Source organism: Anthonomus grandis, chromosome 2, assembly GCF_022605725.1.
Source record: "Anthonomus grandis grandis chromosome 2, icAntGran1.3, whole genome shotgun sequence".
Classification (NCBI taxonomy): domain Eukaryota; kingdom Metazoa; phylum Arthropoda; class Insecta; order Coleoptera; family Curculionidae; genus Anthonomus; species Anthonomus grandis.
Genome location: NC_065547.1, coordinates 4,688,987 through 4,707,834, shown reverse-complemented (window position 1 = coordinate 4,707,834; position 18,848 = coordinate 4,688,987). Strand labels below are relative to the sequence as shown.

Genomic DNA, 18,848 nt, shown 5'->3' with positions numbered 1-18,848 from the left:
AATTCTTATATAACCTTATTCATACCGCGTCCACCCTTTTGGCTGGATTAAATTTTCGGGTACCAAGAATAAACTCTAGGCATTTTAGATTATTTTATGTAAATCCCGCTAGGAGTAATATTTTGTTTAAATCCCCTATTAATATAATGTGTCAGAATTATATTAATAATAATTTACATGCACGGTTCGATATTTTTGTTGACAGTTTAATGTCCATTATAGAAGCTGTTAAGTAAATAGGTGATGCAGAGTCTTTCTAGTATGTATATAGATAGTCTGTTTAAGTGCATAGAATGTTAAGCATTTTGGTAAATGTTTTTTTTCTTTTTATATTTTTTTTCTTTTATTCTTTCCTGTAATTGGGTAACAAACCTGTTGGAAATAAATGCCTCCTTTTTTTTTGTTTTTTTTTTATCAAACCGAGAACAGTCAGCAGTTTAAACATCGTCGCCTTACTGAGAAAAATGCATGCAAAGTCCAAAAAATTCAATTTCAGACATTTGGTGGCATTTATTAGCTAATTAACTGCGATGGGGAGCTGAAATTATGCCTTTTAATCCGAATTTTGTATGTTATTTTTTGGTACAATTATGTTTTTTTTACAGCTTTGTAAACATATGTATATGTGGATTAATAAACGTTATTATTATTATAAAAGCGCCATCTGTTAATATCGTTTGCGAATAAAACAATTATGTTTCAAGCGGATTCTCTATACCCGGAAACAAATACCTCCGATATTAGATACAGTAACAGCATTTCCGACAGTACTTTCGGAAACAAATTATTAAAAAATTTTGAAAATTTGGCAACATGGCACAGTCGGTGGGGGCCACACAACTAAAATATTTTGACAGTTGTGACGTTTCCGGTTATACCGGAAGTAGGTGTCAACTTCGTTATTTTAAATGGAACATCCTGTATATTTCTACATTTTTGGCTTCGACATGATATTCTAGGTACAGTCAGTCAAAATGAAACTCGTACACCTAAGGTTTCTTTTACATTCTGTACAAATAACGTGCAAAATATTTCCAACTATATTATATCTGCAATCAGCATAAAATGTTAAAGTTGTTGAGCAAAAATATGCAAAGAATGCATGCTAAGCATAAAAAAGTATAAAAGATAAGAAAATGTTATGGTCAAAATGAAACCCGTATATCATATTTACTTTACAATAACATTAATATTATTTATAGTTAGCACTTGGTATTAAGAGCATCTGTTACTTTTAACACTCCTGTGTAATTTTTAATTGAGTTTATATTAATTTTTTGTCCTTCTTTTACCATATGGGGCGTCAGCGTGGACAAACAAGCGTTGTAGAACGCAAATTAATTATACAACATTGGAAAGATAGAAAATCATTGCGACAAATTTCCAAAATGGTTTGTAGGCCACACTCTACCGTGCAAGGAGTTGTGGAAAAAAAAAGCACCGTAGTTGGCAAAAGAAATTGAGAAATATTTACAAAAAACAGTTAATCCTCAAACAGTCAGAAATTTTCTAAAAAAAAAATAATATTCATAGTAGAGTGGCTCGAAGAAAACCTTGGATCAGTAAGATAAATAAAATCAAGAGGTTAAGCTTTGCTGAAGAACACAGAGACAAAGATTTTTTATTTTGAAAGGACGTAATTTTTACAGATGAGAGTAAATTTTGTATTTTCGGATCAAATGGACAACAACGAGTGTGGAGAAAGCCCAATGAATCTCTCAAAGAACAAAATATACGAGCCACAGTAAAGCACGGAGGTGGTTCAGTCATGTCAGCTGCAGGTCCTGGAAATCTACATTTTATAGAGGGTATAATGGATCAGAACATGTATTTGGACATACTTAAGCAGAATTTAAAGGCAAGCGCCCGAAAATTCCGAATTGAAAAAAAAATTAAATTTTACCAGGACAATGATCCAAAGCATAAGGCACAGAAAGTAAAGAATTGGTTGCTCCATAACTGTCCAAAAGTACTTGAAACTCCACCACAAAGTCCAGATATTAATGTCATTGAAAACTTATGGTCACATTTGAAAGTTGTTATAAAAAACCATGAAATTTCAAACAAAGAGCAATTAAAAGTAGTGATTCAAGAAGAATGGTCTAAAATATCACCCGAATATTGTGAAAAATTGGTGCGATCAATGCCCAATCGTTTGGCAGACGTTATAAAAAATAAAGGACTACCAACAAAATATTAATCTCTTTTTTATGTTTTTTTTCCTGTATATTTTTAATGGTGTACGAGTTTAATTTTGAGTTGTAAAATCGAATGTAAATTTAATTTTCTCATTTTTCTTAAAACTTCTTTTTGTAAAAAATATATTTTTACTTTTATTTTGTTTTTCAAAGGCCATCATATAAAATGTATATATTATTTTTTTATTTATTAAAAGCCGTGTACAACTATACGGCTTTTTTTAATATTAAGCCAAATTTAAACTGTCAATATTTCGGAAACCATCAATTTTTGGATTATTTTTAATTATCTTTATTAAAAAATTATAAAAATAAGGGGTTTCCATTTTAAAAAAATTACTTTTAATGATTTTTTCATTTTAATTTTTAATGCTAGTTTTTGACCCCCCTAAATAAGTCTTTAAAAGTGGTCCTTCCTTAAAAATAAAACTAACCAATAAATAAAGGCTACTAATAGGGAGTAATCGGTAATTATGTAAGGGCTTATGAACATAGTTTTTCAGATGAAATTAAAAATATGTCAAAAACGGTTACACTTAGGTATAGGACATTATATATAAAATATACCTAGAATTTCATGTGGAAGCCAAAAATGTAAAAATATACAGGGTGTTCCATTTAAAATAACGAAGTTGACACCTACTTCCGGTATAACCGGAAACGTCACAACTGTCAAAATATTTTAGTTGTATGGCCGCCATCGACTGTGCCATGCTGTCAAATTTTCAAAATTTTTGAAAAATTAGTTTCTGAGATATCGATCGCTTCTATTCGTCGTGAGACACCCTGTATAACATAAAGATATATATCAATTTTATTACAGATAAAATAATTATGTTATATTAGCGTTTATTAAAAAAATTAAATAGTGTTCAAAAAAAAAAATTTGATTTATTTAGGTTTATTTCCGCCATGTTGGCTTTTACGAATTAAATACATATGATTTTAAGAAAAACTGATTGTACTTGAATTACGCTTTAATTTGTGATATTTCTAATTTATTTATGTACATAATATAAATGTAGAGCAAAATTGATCGAAAAAAACGGAGATTTTTTTAAATCTTAATATGTATTGAATTTTTTTTTATTTATCCAAAATCTTGCATAACTACAAGTCAATTCTTTGACTCGCAGTGATGACCTAAATATGCTTAATAAGTGAAACATGGTATCTATAATTTATTTGATTATATTGTTTTTGAGACCAAGAGACTTTGTGTTTTTCAATTTGCTTTAAATTGTATCAAGGTCTCTTTGAGCATAATGAACCAAAATTCTTCCAACTTAACCAATTGTTGGTTTACGCATAAAACTTACTTAAGCTTACCTCACTAAAAGCTCTCCAGCCTCTTTATTTATAACCGGTTTAAATTTCCTGGCGAAACTTATGTACTGCAACACTTCTTGTTTGGAATAAACCTGAGATTAAATCAGAGATATTTTCAAAGGTTTCAATGTCTACAATGGCTTACCCTCTCAACGGTTTCCTCAATGTTGCTGTGCAAATCGACGATTTTTCTTGCGATTGCATAATCGATCACCTCATTGCACTCGTCAACGAGGATAAAGAATAAATCGAACCTGGACATGATCGGAGCGGAAAGTTGGATGTTTTGCTGAAGGGATCTGGATCGATCGTAGCGACCTCCTATTGGATTGGCAGCTGCCAGAATTGACGTTCTGGCGTTTAAAGTGGCACGAACGCCTAAAGACAATAACCAAACAATTCTCCTTAATTTTATAAAACCCTTAAAGTAAAGTAAAATTATACAATGATTCATTAACAGACACCTAATTTAAATACGTTTAATGCAACGCTCATAATCAACAAAATATGAATTAAATTTCCTTGTCGTTTTTCTACAATATAAAAGAAAGTTATGAGAAAAATTATGGATTAATAAATTAGCCCTCCTAATTTTCCTTATTCCAGGAAGTTGAGTAACCAAATAATTTTAATTCCCTGGAAAATAAACTGAAATTTACATATTTCAGGAAGTCAATCGGTAAAGTCGAGATATCAATATAAATTGAGTATTAAGCTTATTAAATAATTTAGAAATTTATAATAAAAAGTGTTTTCAACTGCGTGGAAAAAACGTAATTTTTAGAAAAAAAACCTTATTTCTCCTATTCCAGGCAATTGAGTCAGTAAAATATATTGCTAATAAAATTCGTTAATTATTTTATATTTATGTAGATTTTATTTATATTTCCTATTCCAGGAAGTTGCATAAATAAGTCCAACTGCAAATGCAGTTAGATATAGATATAAATAATATTTATTTAAAAAAAAACCATACAAAATTTAACAAAAAGAATATTGATTGAATAAGTAGAGTCAAAAAGAAAAATTACAAACAAAACCTATGCTAAAATACTACAACAACTTATTACTACAATAATTATTAAAAATGTGTTTTTAAGAAAGCACTCATCCACAGTAGTTCAATTAATAATAAATTTTGAAATAATTTTCTTTCCAATTTTGTGTTTTATTTGACGAATTGCTGTGGCAAGCCATTAGAAAATGTTATGCATGCATAGGTCGAACTACCTTCTCTGAGAGATAGCCTATGTTTACGGTAGATCATAATGCCTGGTCTCGAATTACGTCCATGATTTGGAAAATAGCAAAAAAAACTATCAAACTTATTGTGTACAAAAGGCATTCAAATATAAATATTGTCGGAAACGTGAGAATTTGTAACTTCCTAAAGTTTGCTTTTTAATTTGTCTAATAACAGTTTTTTTGCAAAAACAAAAGGACTCCTTTCACTCCTTGTTAGAATCACCTCCTAGAATCTGTTAAGACAGTAGTGACAGATTGTACTCTCGCGCTCTGGTTATTTTCTTTGGTCTTCCGTTTTGATCTCTCGTTGGATGAACACGATATTTTAATTCTCGGTTCTAAAAACCGTATTTCCATGAGTAATTAAAGTTGTTCTAAGCTAAATGAGTGCCTTTAATTTACCCGCGTCCGGTGAGTCCCAAGAGTGAACACTTATGACGAACTAGGCCGTCTTTTGGGTACGATTAGTGTTGCCGCTTGACATCAACCTCAACCGGTACATGCGGTGACTTTCTCCCTAAATTGGTGCCCCTGCCTATAATATTCACTTGTATCTCTTTGCCACGAAGTTTTTGGTACTATGAAGATTTCTTTTATGAACTTAACTCATTTTTTAAAATTTTGTCACTTGTACCCCTTAGCATCTAAGCCCCTCAATTTTGATCCGGGACCTAACACTGAGGTTATGCATGTATGTGAGAAAGGGTTACAATTGGACTTGTTAGAAGCATTTGAAATAAATAGGGCCATAAACTCCCCAGACTGCACATGCATTAATGAGCAAACTAAGTTTGACAGTTTACACTTTTTTGATTCAATAAACCCTAGAAATTAACCCTTACCTTTATTGTTTTTAACTTTTTTAACTTATAACATTTGTATTAATCAAAATTTAAAATCTTTTCTTTAACGCAACGTTAATATAGAATAGTTCCTTATAGTACCTTGTTTCAATATGTAGAAATCTGTATCGTCCTAAGTTTAAATTTTAGATTTTGAATCGTAGATGTCCTTATTGTACTATGTTTTTAATTTTAATTCAATTATTTATTGTTGTTTTTATTCCCGATAACGGGATTTTTGTTTTATTTGGTGAACGTATATGTTTTTTGTATTGTTCTGGTAAGTTCTAAATCTGTATTGTTATAGCGAATAAGCTCCTTTTTTAATTAGTTTTCGTCTTGAATTACCTGTATTTTATTTTAGTATCTGATAATGGCTGTTTACACAGCCGAAATGCATAATACATTTACCTAAGTGACCTACATGCATTTTTCTTGGAGATAAAGACTTCCCCATTTTGTAATTTTTACATGCTTAAAATGTGAAATTCAAAAAATCATTCCATTAGCGAACTCATTGAATTACTGCTGATAAAATTCAATAGTTTTGAATCCAGTTTTCAGGAGATAATAACAGCATACTTTTTATTCTTGACCCTTTCAGTTACTGCTGAAAGAAGTTTTTCAAAATTAAAACTGATAAAAAAACCACTGTCGAAAGGAACTTCGAATGGATATAAACGACCCTCAGACCTGTCAGTATTGCCCATAGAGGCAGAAACTTTAGAAAATTTAAAGTCAGTTAACCGAAAAAAAAGGCAAGAAGACTGTATATTTAATATGAATTGTTTGTAAATATTTTGGAAAAATGTGTATAAATATAAATAAATGTGTATAATTAAATGTTAAATAAGTTTTAATTATGTTTAATTAAAACTATTTTACGTATTGCAGGTTGAAAAAAACCTTATTTTCCCTATTCCAAGCATTTGAGTGACCTAATATCTTCAACTGTCTAGGGAAAAAAATCTTTTTTTCAACACATATATTAGTTCAGTGTAAATCAGTTAAGTAAGAAAATATTTCGGACTACATGGAATAACAAATTTTTTGTATTCCAGAAAGTAACGCAGTTGAAAATATTTAAGTAATCAAACAGGTTCCCTACTCCAGGCATGTGAGGCATCAATACAAATTGATTATCAAGTATATTTATTAACTTTAAATGTATGTTATCCAAATGTTTTCAACTACCTGGAAGAAATCATTTCTTTTATTCCAGGCAGTTAGAAAAGAAAATTATATTTGAAACCTACAATCGCCATGACTCCCAGAAATAATTCACTTCAAGTAGTTCTGTTTTAAATGATCTTTCAATTTAATTAAACTATGCCAATGACCCTTTTTATTAGTAGTCAACGGTTTTGTTAAATTTGTGCTTGACAGATCAAGAAGCAATTATATAGATAAACTTAAAAAAAACTAAGAACTATATACTTAAGTAGAGAACTACTTACTTATAGGTAGGTTTGTTGTGAGTGGGGCACCTTGTGTCCCACCTTGAATTACTGTGGTTTATACTTTGAGTAGCCTAAGTTAACAGCATATAAAAACTTGACAGTCTATAAAAATTAGAATGATTGAAAAATAACCAAAATCCCAAGATTCCGGAATATACTAAATGCAAAAGAAAATTAAAATAAGGAGTTTATATAGAAAGAGATATTTGATGGTTGACTGAAGTAATTTTGTTTTTAAATGTAGCTTTAGTGTAATTAAACCGGTCAACAGTTTAAATATTCAGAGTTTTTTTTTAACTTTAGAGGAAAGACTAATTGACATTTTTGCAAATTTCAATAATATAACGTGTCTAGGTGATTTTAACATTGATATATCTAAATTAAATTACAGTCATGCAACTCAGCTTATTTCTGTGTGTGAAACTTTCGATTTGAGGCAGCTTGTAACCGAGCATACTCGTATGACCAACAACACTAGTTCAATTATAGATCTTATTTTTACAAATCATGTTGGCATTTTGAAATCTGGCATAATAAGCTCTACATTTTCTGACCATTTTGGCGTTTTTTGTAAATTTAATGTCACGGAGTCTATTGTACAACCGCACATTGTATCTTATAGATCCGTAAAAGATATAAACCTAAACAACTTTCAAGAGGATTTGGAGGATGTTCCATTTCATTTAATATATGAATTCGAATCCATAGATGATAAGATACATTTTTTAAACAATAACTTACTCAAATTGTTCGACAAGCATGCTCCTATTAAAACTATAGTTGTTCGAAAAAAAAAAGGATTCTCCGTGGCTGACAGATAATATTAAACTATTGCAAAAATTAAGAAATAAGGCATTAAAGGATTTTAAAAGGACTAAACTGCCAGCTAAATGGAATTATTACAAACAGCTTAGAAACTATACAACAACAGCGATTAGAGCGGAAAAAGGGCTTTTTATAGTGATAAATTTGAGAATTGTACATACAAGGACAAGTGGCGTGAACTAAGAAAAATATTGCCATCAAAGCAGAAGCAAATTCCTAAAACTTTTGTAAATACCAACAATTTTAATTCATATTTTATAGATAGTACAAGAATGACAAATATTATTAATTGTGATGAGTTAATTAATTTTTATGATCAGATAAAATTAATAAATTTTCTTAAATAAATTTTCTTTTCATCCCACTGATTATAATACTATTTCTGCAATTATATTACGTATTGAGTCTAAAGCGTTCGGGGTGGATAATCTTAATATTACGTTAATTCAACTATGCTGTCCTTTTATTATACCCATTATTTTACATATTGTTAACGAGTGTATTAATAAAAACTACTTTTCCAAATGCCGGAAAGAAGCCTTTGTGTTGCCATTGCCGAAAGTGCATAATCCAACAGATTTTAGTCAATTTAGGTCTATCAGTATTTTACCAACCTTTTCAAAAATTCTTGAACGCATTCTAGACTCTCAAATTCGTAGTTTTCTTAATAATATTGATATTTTACCACCTAAGCAATCTGGATTTAGAACAAATTATAGTTGTACTTCGGCTATGGCGGACGTTATTGATGACGTAATTCGGGCTAGGGATGATGGTAAGATTTCTGCTCTGGCGTTGTTGGATTATACTAAAGCTTTTGATTTCGTTAGCCACTCAATTTTAAAGTCTTTGTTTCATTACATTGGTTTTTCTGATGCTGCTATTAATTGAATTGCCTCTTATTTAAATAATTGGATTCAACGTGTTAAAATAGATAACGAAATATCTGATCCTTTGGAAGTTGAAAGTGGTGTGCCTCAGGGTAGTATTTTAGGACCCTTGTTATTTATCATTTACACGTCTAGATTTTATCTTCAATTAAAGCATTGTGCCCATCATTTTTACGCGGACGACACGCAGTTATATTATTAATTTTTACCAGAAGATTTTAAAATGGCTGAGTTTAAAATTAATCAGGATTTACAAGCTATTTGTGATGTTTCTTCAAAGCATTTATTAAAATTAAATCCTTCGAAGTCATCTATAATATTCATAGGTAATCGAACTAATGTAAATAATATTTTAAATGGTATAAACATTAAATTGGAAAACGAAAGAATTCCAGTTGTTGACAAATGTAAGAGTTTGGGCCTTATAGTAGATAATAATATTTGTTTTAAACATCACATGTCTAATATTCTTAAAAAGGCATATCTTGCTTTAAAATTAATTTATTTGCATAGACACTATTTAAGTGAAGCTATGTGATCCATTGGTCCTTTCACAATGTAATTACTGTGATGTAGTGTATGGCTGGTGTCTTGATTATGAGGATAGGGGTAGACTGCAAAAGCTCCAAAACTCTTGCATTCGACTAATATTTGGCATTCGCAGGAGAAACCGCATTTCAAAAAACAATGCATGGGTATTAAACGGAAATGTTTTCGTAAAAAAAAGTGATGTGGTGCACCGTATTAATAATAAACTGGACTTGGATACACTATAATCCAACTCTTATTAATAAAACTGTGGCTAGTGAGCTTTAACGAGATATAATGAGGCTCAAACTTGATACTAGATATTGGATTTACTTAACAAAAATAAATAAAGGTAAATCTGCATTGTTACTATTTTTTAGTTTGTTCTGGGGTACTTATCTATTTACCTATGCGTTTATTTTATTATTTTTCCTGAAAAAAATCCTTATTGCTTTAATATACATATATATTAATTTGATTAAGACTTTATTAATGAGAGTATGTATACCCTAGATATTATAAATTATTAATTTGGACTGTGTTATACATGTTTATACATTATGGTGTTTGTACTTATGCAAACTTTAAATATATTACATTGGGCGGTTGTCAACAAAATCACATACATACTTACATAATATGCTGAGTTTTTTGTTTTACTTATTTCAATTAATTCTAAATGTTTACAAATCATGTTTTTTTGTTATTTTTTTCTCTAGGGGTATGGAGCGCGCAAAATTGGGGCTAACTACGCATAATAGGGAGTCACGGAAAATGTGGTGGTATGTTTGGGAATATGGCTGATCACTTGTCTGCTCAACATCGAGAAAATGTATATAATTATGTGTTAAATGATAACTATCTTACAGACTTGCAGGGTTTTTTGGTGGGTCATCTTAATGTGAGATCGATAAATACAGGATTTGACGAGTTCCAAAATTATATGTCAGAATATAAATTTGATATACTGGGTTTAACTGAAACTTGGTTAAATCCAGGTATACCTAATAACTTGTATAATATTCCTGGATATAGATTTGTCAGGCAAGATAGGGCTCAAAGGGGAGGCGGGGTATCACTGTATATTAATAAAAACATAAGTTTTGCGCTAGTTGATCTAAATCAAAATTTATTTGAATATATAGCTATAAAATTTATAATTAAAAACAAAAACCATATTTTTATCAATATTTATAAAGCACCCACAGTGAGCAATTCTTTATTTCTTGATCAATTTGAGGATATGTTAGGTAACTTATCTGTCAACTATGACAATATTATTATAGTGGGCGACTTTAATATAAACCTCTTAAGTAACTCTACCTACCCCAACAAGCTTAGGCAGTTATTACAAATATTTCAATATACTCAGCACATTCAGGAACCTACTAGATTTGACTTTACACATCAGACACAGCCTCATTGATTTTATAATCACAGGTCAAAATATTAATTGTACAAAATCTGGATCCCTGGCTATTTGTCAAAGTATTACGGATCACAATTTAATATATTCTCTTCTCAAGATATCAAAAAATCATAATAAGTTAAAAACTATTACTTTTAGAGATTACAATAGCATTAACATTGACACATTTATAAACCAAAGGAAGTTAATATCTTGGGATCGATTGTATAGGGCTAACGATGTAAATGAAAAAGTTTCCATTTTAAATTCCACTTTAATACAAATAATAAATGAACATGCTTCCTTAAAAACTAAAAAAATTGTTGAAAAGTGTTACTTACCCTGGATAACAGATAATGTTAAAAAGTTAATAAAATTAAGAGATATGCCCACAGAAAATTTTTAAGAACAAAATTAGATCAACATTTACAGTATTACAGGCAGCTTCGAAACTTCACAAAAACATGCAATTGCTAGGGAAAAAATTACATTTTTTAATACTTTTGCGAAGAGTAATGGAAGGGCTTTTTGGAGTACAGCAAAAAAACTTCATCTTACATCTAAAAATAATCAAATAGACATTCCGGAAACTCTTAATAACGCCACTCATATACATGATTTTTTTTTAGAAACAGATAATGAGCCTAATACAGTACCAAATCATCTCATTGACTTTTATAAAAACAACAAACTAATTACTCATATTAATTTAAAATTCAAATTAATTACCCATGAAAATTTGTTTAAAATTATTTCTAAAATAAAATCTAATACTGTTGGCGAGGACCTTTTATCAATAAGGGATATAAAATTGTGTCTACCCTTTTGTGCGGATGCTATTGTAAATGTTATTAATTCTTGCATATTAACTTCAACTTATCCAACAATCTGGAAAACTGCAAAAATTTTACCACTACCTAAAACTAACGATCCAAAAAACCCTTAAAGATATGTCAAAGATGTCAAAAGATGTCAAAAATATTTGAAAAGCATATCTACTCACAAATTGAGTCATTCATAGAACAGCAAAATATAGTCCCAACCTGCCAATCTGGTTTTAGAAAGAATTTTAGCACAACATCAGCACTAACTAATATCGTCAATGATATAAGAGAAAATCAAGAACAAACAAATAGTACTTGCATGACACTTTTAGATTTTAGTAAAGCTTTCGATACGGTACATCTTGAACTGTTATTAGCAAAATTAAAGTATTATGGATTCTCTACAGATGCACTAAATTTGTTACAAAATATTTTGACCTTTAGGTATAGTTACGTAAGTACAAAAAAAGACTCTACAATAATAAAGTCGGATCTCAAACTTGTCAAAAAGGGAGTACCTCAAGGATCCGTCCTTTGTCCTCTGTTATTTGTCATTTATGTAGCAGATATGTACAGGAGTGTTAAATTTTGTAAATTCAATCAATTTGCCGACGACACCCAACTTACTATACCTGTAGTGAAGAGTAATGTGATAGAAGCTAAAGAAAAACTTACTAATGACTTAGACCAATTATTCTTATATTCAAAGAACCATAATTTAAAATTAAACGCAAATAAATCTAAAATTCTTATAATAAACAAAGATAAACAACTTCGTGAACAAATTGAACAAATATTTCAGGTATCTTTAAATAATAATACTATACCAGTCGTTCAAAATGCAAAAAATTTGGGGGTTATTTTTGACACAGACCTATCTTTTCAGCAACACATAAATAGTAAACTTTCCACTGCATATTTAAGACTTAAAAATATTAATTATAACAAAAAGTATCTACCTCAAAAACAAAAATATTTTTTATGTAATTCTCTGGTTCTGTCCCTGTTTGACTATTGTGATGTTGTCTATGGTGACTCGCTATCATTGGTAACTAAAAGATCCATTCAAAAGATGCAAAACTGGTGTATGAGGTTATCATATAATATATCTTATAGAGAGCATATAACGCTCTATCTAAATGAATTTAAAATTTTAAATATGGTCAACAGACGAAAACAACATTTTTACTGTCTCATACACAGAGTAATAAGTACTGGCAAACCCTCCTACCTTTTAGAAAAATTTAAACCGCTTCCAAGAACTACTTTAGGGCTACAGCATACCGCCAATGACCAAAGCTATATTGTACCCCACCATAGAACTTCATGCTATGAAAAAAGTTTTGCATACACTGCTGTTAAAATGTGGAATAGCTTGACACAAGTCCTTAAGAATTGAAAATGTTTGTTTTTTAAAAATTCAATAAATAAGATCCTATTCGAAGAACAGACTAGGTTATAAGTTTTAAAAGTCACATAAATAAATTTAAGTACTTAAATAAGATCAATATTATAATAACTTCGATGTTGAGATTTTTTATTTTTTATTTCATATTGTTTCTAATATTCTGCCAGGCCCTGACTTATCCCTAAAATCTAACTGTCATCAAGACTCGTTTTCCTTCTGCGCGCTCCCATTCTCTTCAGAACTCTTACTTTTAATTTGTCTTTTTGTTTTTTGTTTTCTTTTGTTTTTTTTTGGGAATTATTTTATTAAGTAGTTTTTTATTTATTTCTCTTTGCATACTTTATATGTACTATTTTTTTAATTTATTTTTTGTATTTATTATAGTAGCTATTTATTAGGTTAAGGGTCCTTTCGCAGGCGTCCGCTCAGCGGTCACTGTTACCGGTTTTGTAATCGTGAATTGGTCCTTTTTTGTCAACTGTGTATATTATGTGTAACTAAATGATACATGTATTTTTTACTTTTGGCAAAATAAACAATTTTGAATTTGAATTTGAATTTCCCATAAACTTCACGAACTGGGATGGCTTAATATGCATAATCGAAGAATTCCTCATTCTTTAAAATTTTTTTATAAAATATATCTCTATCAAAAAATAACTTTTAGAAATGATGTACACTATTTAAATTTAAGAAGAAATACTATTCTCATTCCGAGACATAAAACACAGTTATTTAAACGATCATTTTCTTACTAGTTTGCTTGTCAAATAAATTCTTTAAATTTGGATCCGGACCGATTATCAATTTCTTGTAATACTTTTCGTAATAGGATGATTGTACATCTAATGAATCAGCAGGGTATATAATTTAAGTTCTTCTTTTTTAACTTTTTGAATGGTTGTTTTCTTGAGTAATTTATTACAATTTTTGGTATTGGGATCATTTTATTTATTTATTTATTGTCTGTAATAACTTTTTGTTATTCAACAAAAAATTTAATCTGTTTTTTTGGGTATTTGCAATGTGTATTGTTTTGCTTGATGTTAAACTGTCAAATTTAGAATTTAGAACTTTTATATGTAGGTTTATTAGGTATATGATTAAAGCAAAAGCTGTATTTAATCAGTTATTAGTTAAGCGTTACTGAAATTACCATTTTTTTTTAATGAAGTGTGGGGCCGCAATGTTAAAGACCAGAATCTGCCATGGCAGAATTCTGAATTTGTAGGCCTTTTATTTGCGTAAATTTATTACTAGATTTTGTAAACTTGTATTTTTTTTTGTTTCTTCTATGCAAATAAAAAATATTTATTATTATTATTATTAATATTATTACGGTTGTGTAAAATATTAACCCATGAATAAGCTTGGTGTAAAGGTGCATTTCTTACCAAGTTAATGGGTCTATTTTCTAAATAAAATCCTATCATAAGTTCAAATGATTTTTCCAATCAAATTGAGGCAATTTTAAAGAGGTTTTAATGCGCTTACCCGCCTTGGCGATAGATATGGTTTGTTGTTCCATGGCCTCGTGTATAGCCACCTGATCTTTAGGGTCCATTTTATCGAATTCGTCGATACAACAGACGCCGTTGTCGGCCAACATTAACGCACCCGCCTCTATAACGAAATCGGACGATTCCTCGTCCTTTACAACGGCCGCGGTAAGACCGGCGGCAGATGAGGCTTTTCCTAAACAGCAAAAAATCAGTGCATACATTCAAGTTTAAATGTAACGTTTTACCGGAGGTGTATACTGCTCTCGGTGAAAATTCCGAGACTTGCTTTAAAAATTGACTTTTTGCCGTACTGGGATCTCCGACGATGCAACAATTAAGGTCTCCTCTCAGTGTCGTTCCTTCTTTAGTAGTTTTTGATACGCCACCGAAGAGCATCAGTAAAATCCCTTTTTTTACCTAAAAATTAACAACAGTAAGTAAACAAAGATTATTATAAAATCAAACGAATAGCTTCTTGGCCTTGGCATATTTATAAACTTTTTCAGCTCCTCCAAGTCGGTAGGAAAAAAATAAAATTATTTATCCCCTCTTTGCCTCAGAAAAAACTAGGTGGGTATCAATAATAATAATTTTTGATAATTTTCCTATCACAGAGCAATAAAACTTGTTCTTAAGAATGATCCAACTAGTTTTTCTTTGGATTTGGGCCTTTGAAGAAATTTTCCTTTGCTCATTTTTTTCAGGCAGTAAAGTAATATTTTGTGTCAATTCAAGGCAGTTCGTTTGTTTTTGTTAATCATTTCAGGTAGTTATGACTATATTTAAGTACTTCAAACAGTCGAGTTCATTCAAACTGTGAATAAATTCAAGTGCCTGAAAGATATCAAAAATTGCCTCTGACTAAAAAGATATAAATGAATCACTTCCACTTCTTGGAATATCGTACACTTCTATTATAAACACAAAATGGTTCCAAAGATATTCTCAAGTCAGATTGAGAATCTTCCCAAGATGTTCTCTGATAAATTTCCTTGGAATACTTGGGTAGACAGACATTACACCTAAGGATGTTATTAGGTTTGAATAAGAACATAGGAGCCCGACTTCAGCAGGTCAAAATTATTAATATTCATAGAAAAATGATGATTTATTATAATTGTCCAACTTTCCTTTGGTTTGTTGCAAGGAGACGACAATAATATAAACGTTTTGATAACCTAATTACTTTTCTATAAATTAACTTATAATTTAAAAAAATTCTAAGAAGTGGAGTTGGATGTGTCAGAATGGATCAACTATTATTTAATGTGGTGCCGGAAAGTATATAAGGCTCAAAATTTAACTTTTCATCCCTTTGACGAGTAAAATGGCAAAATATATGTATAAAGATAACTTTAGGCCTAGAAATCAGAATGAATTACGCCTGAAGATAGATGACGCATGGGACCAAATAACCGAAGAATATACCAGAAACTTAATTTTAAGTATGCCACGACGTTTTCAAGCTGTAATTGATAACGACGGTGCGCTTACTAAGTATTAATAATTTTTTATCCCATATTATCAAAAAAGATATTAGTTAGTTTTAGTTTATTTATAAAATGTGTTCCAAATAAAAATAAATATTGAAAAATAAAAATGTTTTGTATCAATATTATTATTTAAATATGTAATTATTAAGACTTCAAAAATGCATAAAGCGTAAATATGCATAACATACTTAAGAAATGCGATTTACTATAATAGACTAGGAGACAATTCCCTACCTAAATTTTAATGTCCCAGTTTTTTTTCGGCACGATGGTAAAGTCCAGTGCAACGATATATTAGAATGGTCACCCGTCAAAACACCAGCATTCCACCTGCCAAACAATGTCATCCACCTTCTATTTACATTGTTTGAGAAGTAAAATACTGGTGTTTTGACGGGTGACCATTCTAATATATCGTTGCACTGGACTTTACCTAGTTATATGCAAATTTTAACCAGATGTCTGTGTTTTATTGTGAGAAGATATTTTAAACTTTAGATACTTAATGTTTGCGTTCTTATCGAGTTTTTAATTCATGGAACTTTCATTTATGTATTTTATCTTTCTGAAATATGTGAACATTTGTAATGTATTGAGATGAATAAATTGAATTGAAGTTACTTGAAACTACCTTGCTTTTTTTTTCGAAAATTTAAATAAAAAAGCTTTTTTTGTATTTATGGATTTCCGTAATTCTTACACCGAAAAATGCAGAATATTCCAAAGAAACTTTTAAAGTAAAAATCAACTCGATCTGAGCACTAGAAGTAGAGTTAAAATGCAAGATACCTAAAACTGTCGTTCCTCTTAGACATTATTTTGAAAAATTTTAATAAAAAAGTTTCTGATACATGGATTTTCGTGATTTTTCTAATGAAAGTTGCAAGGGATAGTCCGGGGAATCTGTACCATATTTCATGAAAAAAAAAAAAAATTGCAACCCGCAAACGAATGACTGGATATGGTAAAGGGGTTCATAAGAAACACAAAAAAAATAAATTCATACCTGGGGTAGTTGCGGGGTGGTTTTGCGGGGGTGAAAACTGAAAAAAACAGCTGGACCATTTTTCTATCGCCATTTCCGGCGAAAGTTGACGCCCAAATGAAAAGTGCTTAATGGCAAAGTTGTAGACAATATAAAAATCTATAATTTTTGTAGAGGGCACTTTTGAACATAACCTCAAAATATTTAAGATAAATACAAAAATTGCGAAAATTATTTTTCGTATTTATTTTTCATTTATCCAAAAATTATGCAATTTTCATAAAACTTGGTATAAATATACCCTTTAGTATCCTAAATAATCTCTATTTTGTTCAGTACTATACAATAACAATTTTTCAAGAAATTCAAGTTTTTCAAAAAAATTACTTTTTTTTTTTAAAGAAATTTGTCCTTCAGAGAATTGTACTAGGAAGTTCATATGGGGCTTATTTTTTTTGTTTTTATTTCTACTTTTTAATAAAATAAAGAAAGGTTATACTTCCCATTTGAAAATAAGCCAAAAAATGCAAAAAACTGATTTTTTTTTTTACAACAATGAACTTTTTAATAATTGTTAATAATTTACTAACAATTTTTAAAATGTCAAAAAAGTAATAGCACCACTAGATTCTACGAAAAAAAATACATAAGAAAATATATATTTCATCATGTAAAGTTCAATAGATTGTTTTATGCAGGAGACAATTCAAGCTTACCCCCCAGTATATATCACGTGCCTCGACGCGTATTCTGTATATTACACTAAATCAGCCATATAAGTCGATGTCGCTATATAATTATCGACGTGCAGAATTGATTTTTCGAACTTATCAATCCCAAATAGGTTTTTTCAATTCAATTTGGCTACTTTTTTATCGAAATCGGCGATTTTCACATATTTCAGGACCTCTAAATTAAAACGCGATATAGTGTGTACATTTTTTATGTGTAATATCCCGTTTCTGTTTGGAGTTACTTATTGAGCTCGGAAAGAGATTACCTTCGAAAGATCATTGAATTGCAGATAAATAATGTCTGTATAAGGTAAATAATAATCTAATAATATAATAATTTATAATATATATAATAATAATTTGAGATGTCAGCGTTACGAAATCTTAACTGCTAAATCTACATTCAAATTAAAAAAGTTACCACCAACAATTGGAGCAGCTACACAACATTGTTTCAGAGTATATCATCAACTTCAAATGTGGCTTGGTAACAACTTAAGTGCAACCATGTGGGGATGGAAAGAGTCACTCGTGAATACAGTGATTGCAGTGATTCGAAAGAGATTTTAAATGAGTTTGAACTTCCAAGAATCTCATTAGACGCCGAAAATGAAGAAGAATGTGAAGACTGTGATATCAGCGATTATGAAGATGCGGAAAACGCTGAAGAACCAGATCGTACTGGAGAGTCCGACCATGAACAAGTTTCATAGCATGTAAATAAAAAAAAGACTAATAAATCAATAAAACAATACGTCATATTATATAAACTGTACATAATGTAAAAATTTTCTTTGTATCATAAAATATTGTATTATATTTTCTTGTATCATAAAATATTGTATTATATTTTCTTGTATAATAAAATATTGTATCATAAAATGTATAATGTATTCATAAAATCAAATACTGCAATAAATTTTCAGCAATTTTGTAAAATTGTAATAAATTTTGTACAATTATTTCATACTTAATTTCATACATTAAATATTTTTTATGGAAATATGTAAAAACCGCTGATTTCGATCAAACAGTAGCCAAAGTTTGTTTAATAAAATCGATTTGGAATTGGTAAGTTCGAAAAATCGATTCTACCCTTCGAAAATTATAAAGCGACATCGATTTCTCTGGCTGATTTAGTGTAATATATAGAATACGCGTCGAGGCACGGGATACA

The 18,848-nt window shown here is 29.9% G+C and overlaps 1 protein-coding gene across 1 annotated transcript in view; it reads right to left on the bottom strand.

Moving 5' to 3' along the window:
• Positions 1 to 18,848, bottom strand: part of LOC126750532 (DNA replication licensing factor Mcm6-like) — a 49,867-nt gene that overhangs the window by 20,934 nt on the left and 10,085 nt on the right. Inside the window, exons 5-8 of the mRNA XM_050460172.1 lie at positions 14,705 to 14,876; positions 14,452 to 14,652; positions 3,673 to 3,905; positions 3,528 to 3,619 (exon numbers count right to left, since the gene is read on the bottom strand). Coding sequence (XP_050316129.1) covers positions 3,528 to 3,619; positions 3,673 to 3,905; positions 14,452 to 14,652; positions 14,705 to 14,876 — 698 coding nt within the window. The remainder of the gene's footprint in view (positions 1 to 3,527; positions 3,620 to 3,672; positions 3,906 to 14,451; positions 14,653 to 14,704; positions 14,877 to 18,848) is intronic.